This window comes from Mus pahari, chromosome 3, assembly GCF_900095145.1.
Source record: "Mus pahari chromosome 3, PAHARI_EIJ_v1.1, whole genome shotgun sequence".
Lineage (NCBI taxonomy): Eukaryota > Metazoa > Chordata > Mammalia > Rodentia > Muridae > Mus > Mus pahari.
Window position 1 is genome coordinate 155,442,692 of NC_034592.1, and position 8,775 is coordinate 155,451,466.

Below are 8,775 nucleotides of genomic sequence, written 5' to 3' on the forward strand. Positions count from 1 at the left end.
TTGGGATGTCTCCTCACAGTGCCTCAAATCTGACTCAAGTCTTAGTAAGGAGGGTCACAAAGTTGCTGTCACCATCCTCCTGCTTACAGGGAAGTGGGCCATGTCTGTGCCCCTTACTCTGAGGCTAGCTGTGGGAGCCGTGCCTGCCCATGGGCTCTCTCTCGTTGACTTCTCACTCACTTCTAAACTCTGGCAAGCAAGCTCTCTCGCATCGTTCAGTTGGCATGAAGGTCTGTGGCTCGCAGGGAAGAGTCTTCACAACTGTGCTAAAGGTCTTGTTGCTCAAGTGCAGCCCAGCAGAACGGCCAAGCCCCCCTCCCCTCCTGTCCCAAGACTTCTTGGGCTTGCAAGATGATTCCAGGCAGCTCCAAGGGTGATGGTGTCTAACGTAGAACTTCTTGAAGAAGACACGGAAGAGTCTAGAAAAGACAGCAGTCCTCCCAAGGGATCCCCGAGTCCTCGGAAGCCCAGCCTGCCCGATGCATCCTCTTCTGACTCCTAGGGGTCTTTCTGCCTCAGTTTCCTGGTCTGTACCCGGGATAGGCGGGGTTCCATTTCAGGAGATAATAACGAATGAGCTGACAGAAAACATTTAGAACAGGGGTCAGTATGTATGTATAAGTGATTATTGTGAGCCAGGTATTGTCCCGTCAGAACAAAGCTTACAGCCACTCCTAACCGCTGCAGTGTTCGTCTTGAGATGGCCAGAGAATCCGCCACACTCCTAGTGAGGTAACACACCCCAGCTAACTCAGCGGGCACAGACTTTATCTAGAAGTCTCATGTCTCAGAGCTGAATTTCCTTCTCATGACCTTCGGCCGTGGGAGTGACACCTCACAGCTGTGGTGTTTTGACAACCAGCAGACACCAGCACACAAAATGTGCAGCCAGCAACATATGAAGTTCAAGAGGCGTCCTGGCTAGGCCTGCCCTTGACCCCCCCACCTGACAGTTAAGGCAAGAGCCTGCAGTTTGCATCAGCAACAGGCAGGGTCAAAGTTTAGTCAATCAAATGTTGTGTAAGGACTCACTATAGCTGATACAGGGGCCTGAGGCCTCCCAACATTCATTAACAACACAAGTTCAATCATTATCTCCCTGCAGTTTATTGTGTTAAGTCAGTTCCAAACCGTGCTGACCATGGCTATGGTCCAAAGGCCTGCCCCTTACGTCAGAGGCGAGCCTCCGGGTCCAGCTGAGGGGCAGGGCTGTCCTCCCTTCTGTATAGTATTTAAAGCCAGGAGGGCGGTCTACAGAGCACAGTTGGCCTTCCCTCTGGGTACACACCCTCGGTCAACAGGGGAAATCCGGCAAGGCGCTCTGCAGTCTCTGACCCAGACCTTCCGAAAGGAAGAAAGGTAGGCAGGGTCATTTCAGTCACCTCTCCAAGAATACAAGTGAGGGACCCACTCATGTTCTTTACCCTGACAACCATGGCTCCCTAGCCACTTGCAACCCACTCAAGTGCACAGAAGGACCGGGAAGGGGCCCATGGGTGCTGATGTTCATGAGCCCCTTTTTTCTGTTTCAGGTAACACCAGAGTCCCTGCCTCTCTCCACAGCGTTGCAATTATGCCTCCTCAGCTGCATAACGGTCTGGACTTCTCTGCCAAGGTCATCCAGGGCAGTCTTGACAGCCTGCCCCAGGCAGTGAGGAAGTTTGTGGAAGGCAATGCTCAGCTGTGCCAGCCGGAGCACATCCACATCTGCGACGGCTCCGAGGAGGAGTACGGGCAGTTGCTGGCCCACATGCAGGAGGAGGGTGTCATCCGCAAGCTGAAGAAATATGACAACTGGTGAGTCCCCTCAGCCCTAACTCTCTGGCCCATAGCCTCCCGAGCTCTATCTTCTTAGAGTTTGGAGAATGAAGACCTTGCCGTAGCAAACACCTGAGAAGCTTAAGAGATGCCCCGTGAGCTAAGCATAACCAACCGCTAGATCCCGGATAACTATGCAAAGTGACCCCTTTCCCCAGGGCCAGCTCACAATCTAGCTAATGTCCACCTGGTCAAGTCCCTGTTGTCCTCGTGTCCCACAAGGCTTGGAAGAACCTGACGTGGGCAAGAGAGGTGCATCCCCGAGGATACCTTGCTGAAGGAGTCCCTGTGACTTTTTCAGTTGGCTGGCTCTCACTGACCCCCGAGATGTGGCCAGGATCGAAAGCAAGACGGTCATCATCACCCAAGAGCAGAGAGACACGGTGCCCATCCCCAAAACTGGCCTCAGCCAGCTGGGCCGCTGGATGTCAGAAGAGGACTTTGAGAAAGCGTTCAACGCCAGGTTCCCAGGGTGCATGAAAGGTGGGTGAGACCAGATCCCAGGCCTGACAGGGTGCTGTGTACATAGTTCATGTTCTTCATGGCGACCTGAGCTGCAGAGGGTGGCCCACGTGTGAAGTGCACTGTCTGGCTCTGTTTCACGGGTGGTGACACACAGGAGTATTAAAATGTCCTCTGCAAGTCCTGTCATCCCAGACACAGAAGCCGAGGCAGGGGCATTCCAAGTTTAGGCCAGCCTGAGCAATTTACACTTGGTCAAGGAAAACTCAAAAGGTAGCTGTAGCTATGGTTCTGTGGTAGTGTTTGCCTAGAATCTCCAAGGCCCTGGGTTCAATCCTTGATATCGACTTAGACAAAACAGAAAATAGGCAAAATGCTTCCCACTCATGAGGACGTAGAGCAGCTTAATTCAGCCAAGCAAGAGGATCATGAAAAAGCTTCATTGCAGCAATCTGCGGTTTCCGATGGCCTCCTAGACCAGAGGCTGGTGGCCAATAGGGCGTGGCATGGAAAAGACACAGCCGTGGGGACCGTGGGGAGGAGGAGCGGAGGAAGCTCAGTGGGCCTCCGTGGCTGCTTACCTGCTTCCGCCCACCCACCTCTGCAGGCCGCACCATGTACGTCATCCCGTTCAGCATGGGGCCGCTGGGCTCGCCCCTGGCCAAGATTGGTATTGAGCTGACAGACTCGCCCTATGTGGTGGCCAGCATGCGGATCATGACGCGGATGGGGATGTCTGTGCTGGAGGCCCTAGGCGATGGAGAGTTTATCAAGTGCCTCCACTCTGTGGGGTGCCCTCTCCCCTTAAAAAGTAAGTGCATCCTTTCCAGAGCGAAGGTGGAAGGAGAGGTTGGGGAAGGGTTCAGCAGGTGGGGTGCTCGCCTGGCTTGCGTGAGACCCTGAGTTTGAGCCCAGACACCAAATAAACTGAACATGTTGGTCAATCCTATCACCCCAGTATGCAGGAGTCAGGGGGACCAGAAGTTTCAGGTCCTTCTCGGCTCCGTAGCTGGTTTGAGGCCAGCCTGGAGACTTGGGCAGGGACGTGCACCACAAGCTCACGGTCGGTCGCTTGCTTGTTTGCAGAGCCTTTGGTCAACAACTGGGCCTGCAACCCCGAGCTGACCCTGATCGCCCACCTCCCGGACCGTAGAGAGATCATCTCCTTTGGAAGCGGATATGGTGGGAACTCACTACTAGGGAAGAAATGCTTTGCGCTGCGGATTGCCAGCCGTCTGGCTAAGGAGGAGGGGTGGCTGGCGGAGCATATGCTGGTACGTGGTCAGGGACTCCTGGGCAGAAATTTGGAGGGCCTGGGGTGTCAAGATTCCCCAACTTCTGAGGACTTAAGGGTACAGTGGAGCAATACCAAGTTGACTCTAAGGACCCCAGCATTTGTCTCTTTGAAAGGGGCTCAGACACACTGGGGCAGCAGTGACCTTGGGGACTTTATTCTTTGGTACCCCATTAGTTTGTCCTGATTCGTGAGGGATAGATCACAGAGATCTGCCTTTAGGGAGACCCTAGGCGCTTCCCCAGACCTTTGCTGCAGGAAGGAACACAGATCTTTGTTTCTTAGACAACAGCATCGAGCTTAATCGCCTCATCATCTTCCTTTTAATTTTCTGCCCCTCCCACCCTCCATTAGTTTGGAAGACAGTCTCAGGTTTTTGTTGAAGGTAAGGTTTTTGTTGAAGGTACACACACACCTTTTATCTCTCTCTTTTACCGTATGAAGGATACAGAGTAACAGGTTTTATTTTGAGTTTTCCACATGTATGCCAAGGATTAGAGATACTAAAGCAGATACTGATCCCATCCCTGCAGATCCTGGGCATAACTAACCCCGAAGGCAAGAAGAAATACCTGGCCGCAGCCTTCCCTAGCGCCTGTGGGAAGACCAACTTGGCCATGATGAACCCCAGCCTGCCCGGGTGGAAGGTTGAATGTGTGGGCGATGACATCGCCTGGATGAAGTTTGATGCCCAAGGTGAGTCTTCAGGTGACAGTGGTGGCCCCTGGTGAGTGGCTGGCTTCAAACACACTACACCACCATCTCCTAAACTGCCAGCACTGGGCATTCAGGGTGAGCAAGGCCTTCGCAGTGCTGTCCTGCAGGCCTTCTGTGAGGATCGTCTGGATAGAGAGGGCCACAATAGGCTGTTTGCTTACACAGATCCATGTTTGCACAATGTGGCTGGGGCCACCAAGACAAGTCTATGGGTAAAGGCACTTGCCACCAAGCTTGATGATCTGAGTTTGATTCCTGGAAACCTAAATGGTGGAAAGAGAGAACTGACTCCTGAAAGTTATCTTCCGACCTCCATATGTGTGCCCCGGAACACTCACGCCACACACACACACGCACACGCACATGCACACGCACACGCCACACACGCACACGCATACACACATGCACACGCACGCACGCACACACACGCACACCACATACACACACACACACTTATGCCACACACACACACACATACCACACACCACACACACACACGCACGCACACCACACACACACACTCACACCACACACACACACACTCACACCACACACACACACACACACACACGCACACACGCGCACACACACCCACCACAAAATAAATAATAATACCTTTAAAAGAAGAGAATGTGTTTAAGGAACCATGAAGAAGCAGAAAACTTCAGAGTCCGAGTTAGCCGTGGTGTGTGGATCAAAATGGATGGCTGTGTAGTTTAGGGACGGGGAAGAGAAAGATGTGAACTTTTTAGCTAGCCTGGCAAAGCATTAAGAACTCTGGGATGCTTGGCTCGCATTCATACCTTCCTCTATGGCCTGCAACTTTCCAGGCAACTTAAGGGCTATCAACCCAGAAAACGGGTTTTTTGGAGTTGCTCCTGGCACCTCAGTGAAGACAAATCCAAACGCCATCAAGACCATCCAGAAAAACACCATCTTCACCAACGTGGCTGAGACTAGTGATGGGGGTGTTTACTGGGAAGGCATCGATGAGCCACTGGCCCCGGGAGTCACCATCACCTCCTGGAAGAACAAGGAGTGGAGACCGCAGGATGGTGAGTCCCCTGAGAGGCCGTGCGCTCTGGCTTCTGGGTGCCACCTATCTGGGCCATGCTAAGGGGTATCTCTCTCTCTCGCAGCGGAACCATGTGCCCATCCCAACTCGAGATTCTGCACCCCTGCCAGCCAGTGCCCCATTATTGACCCTGCCTGGGAATCTCCAGAAGGAGTGCCTATCGAGGGTATCATCTTTGGTGGCCGTAGACCCGAAGGTGAGGCATCTTCTATTCAGGCTGGGACCCTGGGGTGCGGCGATACAGAGAAATCCAGGAAGTAGTTTTCCAAGCTGGTTCCAAAGATCTTCCTCCTCTATCCAGACTAACTGGGCAGTTTTAAACGTAGGGCTAGCCTTCTGATCACCGGTGGCCTCTCTGGGTCTGTGATCTGAGGTAGCTCAGGCCAGTGTTCTGTTCCACTGAGTGATCTCTCTCTGTGACTGCCCTTAGCGGTTTCCTGTTCACTGTCTCTGTAGATGAAAGGTTAACTCAACAGAAAACTCAACTCGTTAGACCTAGGGCGGCTCATACCTGTAATCCTAGCACTTGGGTGGCTGAGGCAGGGGGATTGCTGTGAGTTCAGGGTTGACCTGGGCTACAGAGTAAGCTCCAGGCTATCTTGGGCTACAGAGTGAAACTTTCTCATCAAAACGAAACAAGAAAGGAAGGAAGGAAGGAAGGAAGGAAGGAAGGAAGGAAGGAAGGAAGGAAGGCAGGCAGAAAAGATACAGCGTGTTTGAACAAGTGACATAGAACCGTTCGAGAGTTCAGATGTCCTAAGTCTTTAATGATCTTTGTCTCCCTGCTCAAGGTGTCCCCCTTGTCTATGAAGCCCTCAGCTGGCAGCACGGGGTGTTTGTAGGAGCAGCCATGAGATCAGAGGCCACAGCTGCTGCAGAACACAAGGGTGAGCCACATTCTGCAACCCAAGCCCTCTTCTCGATGTCTGTCAGGGAGGGAGAATCTGGCCTGATTGGGTCAGAGGTAACCCCGGTGGTCTCTCTGTGGCAGGCAAGATCATCATGCATGACCCCTTTGCTATGCGACCCTTCTTCGGCTACAACTTTGGCAAATACCTGGCCCACTGGCTGAGCATGGCCCATCGCCCAGCAGCCAAGTTGCCCAAGATCTTCCACGTCAACTGGTTCCGGAAGGACAAAGATGGCAAGTTCCTCTGGCCAGGCTTTGGCGAGAACTCCCGCGTGCTGGAGTGGATGTTCGGACGGATTGAAGGGGAAGACAGTGCCAAGCTCACGCCCATCGGCTACATCCCTAAGGAAAACGCCCTGAACCTGAAAGGCTTGGGGGATGTCAATGTGGAAGAGTTGTTTGGGATCTCTAAGGAGTTCTGGGAGAAGGAGGTGGAGGAGATCAACAGGTATCTGCAGGACCAGGTCAACGCCGACCTTCCTTACGAAATCGAGATGGAGCTCCGAGCCCTGAAACAGAGAATTAGCCAGATGTAAATCCCAAGGGGGGCGTCTAGAGAGTCACCCCTTCCCACTCACAGCATGCGCTGGGATCTAGGAGAAAACCAGCCTGCTCCAGCTTTGAGATAGCGGGCACGAAGCTGAGTAGATCAGAAAAGCACCTTTTAATAGTCAGTTGAGTAGCACAGAGAACAGGCTAGGGGCAAATAAGATTGGGAGGGGAAATCACCGCATAGTCTCCGCCGAAGTTTGCGTCTGACACCAATGGGGGTTTTGGTTCCACTTCAAGGTCACTCAGGAATCCAGTTCTTCACGTTAGCTGTAGCAATTAGCTAAAATGCACAGAAGACATACTTGAGCTGTATATATGTGTGTGAGCGTGTCTGTGTGTGGGCACGTGTGTGGGTGTGTGTGTGTATGTGTGTGTGTGTGTGTGCGTGTACATGCCTGTCTGTCCCATTGTCTACAATGTATTTAAAACCTTTGGTCGGGAGGCAGAGGCAGGCAGATTTCTGAGTTTGAGGCCAGCCTGGTCTACAAAGTGAGTTCCAGGACAGCCAGGGCTATACAGAGAAACCCTGTCTCGGAAAACAAACAAAAACAAAAACAAAAACAAAAACAAAAACAAAAAAAAAAAACTTTGGGGAAAAATCTTGGGCAAGTTTGTAGTTGTAACTAGAGAGTCATGTTGCTTTGTTGCTAGTATGTATGTTAAATTATTTTTATACACTGCCCTTCCTACTTTTCTTTACATAATTGAAATAGGTATCCTGACCACTTCTTGGGAAAAAAAATTACAAAATAAACTTTTATAGAAAAAGTAGATTTCATTGCCTCTTTTTGGTTTTTATTAGAAAGGGAGAACACACTGATTAAACACCCTGGGGCTCTAATCTTGTTCCCCTCCCCCCACCCCCTCCCAGAGCCTGGGGTATTCACAGCTCCACCCTTGAAAGGAGGGGACTTCTCAGGGGCCAAATGTGTGAGGGACCGGAAAGAGGCGAGAAAGCAGAGCTCCTGGCTTCCCATGTTGTAAATCATTGTTACCACTAGTTGGCGCTCTTTGGCAGCGTTCCGGGACAGGCCTGTGCGTTTGCACAGCTGGATCTAGAGGGTTTAAGGGGAGTTTTATTGAGTTTGAGCCTCCGGGCTCAGCCATCTCCGAAAGTGCTGTGTGGACAGGCACAGGCCTTTAAGCCCTTTCGTGGGCAACACTTTTCTCAGTTTCCACGGGCCTAGAGAGTGTGGAAAAGACAGAAGGAAGAGCGTGAATTGTACTCTTCCTGTGCTCAGCACAGCGGCTGCACCACAGGCTGCCTGGGACTGGAGATTGCAGGGGCTGACCCAAGGTCAACCTCCAGCCCTCCCTGAATCTTTTCTGCTCCCTGCGTTTATTGGTTGTTCCAGAAGAGTCTAAACAAACCATAAACTTTATATAGTGTATTATAGGGTGCGTCGGCTCTGCAGAGGAGTACTTGCCCCCTCTGAGTGTGTTGTTCTTTGGAAGAGCTGGCGCAAATCCCGCCACCCTCCTCTGGCACACCCGGGCTACTGGCTCATTCCCACAGTCATTAGACACCTCCGGTCACTCCCTTCGAGAGTCACCTTCAGCGGTCCACAATGCCCCAGGGCCCTCCACAGATCTACAGGGTACCAGGGCTCCACAAGCACCCACCCGGGTTGGGATTCAGGAGCCTTCTCTTCCCCTTTAAGTGAAGCAGGATCGGATCCTTGAACCAGAGCCTTGGACTACTTACTCATGTGCCTCTCAGGGGAGCTAAGCAGCTCCGGCCTGGCTGGCTCCTTTGCTCCGTGTCCCTGCCAGGAATACTGGACCCCATAAGGAGGGAGCTTGATCTGTGCTGCTGAGGCATTAATGGCTCCAGGTGAGCTCACCTGTGGGGAAGAGCGGATCTCAGGTTCCACCGTCCTCCCTCTTTCCTGGCTGACAGGATCTGATACGTGACAGCAGGGTCTTCCTGTACCTCACCTATGTTCC

At 52.4% G+C, this 8,775-nt stretch overlaps 1 protein-coding gene across 1 annotated transcript; it reads left to right on the top strand.

Moving 5' to 3' along the window:
• Positions 1-1,270: 1,270 nt before the first annotated feature.
• Positions 1,271-7,338, top strand: Pck1 (phosphoenolpyruvate carboxykinase 1). Its single transcript, XM_021194801.2, has 10 exons — positions 1,271-1,359; positions 1,533-1,797; positions 2,120-2,301; positions 2,888-3,091; positions 3,367-3,554; positions 4,108-4,270; positions 5,122-5,346; positions 5,431-5,562; positions 6,158-6,253; positions 6,358-7,338. Exons 2-10 carry the CDS (start codon positions 1,574-1,576, stop codon positions 6,810-6,812), a joined length of 1,869 nt encoding a protein of 622 aa, XP_021050460.1. The 5' UTR covers positions 1,271-1,359; positions 1,533-1,573; the 3' UTR covers positions 6,813-7,338.
• The last annotated feature ends 1,437 nt before the right edge of the window (positions 7,339-8,775 follow it).

Excerpts from the sequence above, each read along its gene's own strand:
- Pck1 (XM_021194801.2), top strand. The coding sequence starts at position 1,574 with ATGCCTCCTCAGCTGCATAACGGTCTGGACTTCTCTGCCAAGGTCATC. Across the intron at positions 4,271-5,121 it reads GATGAAGTTTGATGCCCAAG|GCAACTTAAGGGCTATCAAC; the intron begins GTGAGTCTTCAG and ends GCAACTTTCCAG. Across the intron at positions 5,347-5,430 it reads GGAGTGGAGACCGCAGGATG|CGGAACCATGTGCCCATCCC; the intron begins GTGAGTCCCCTG and ends TCTCTCTCGCAG.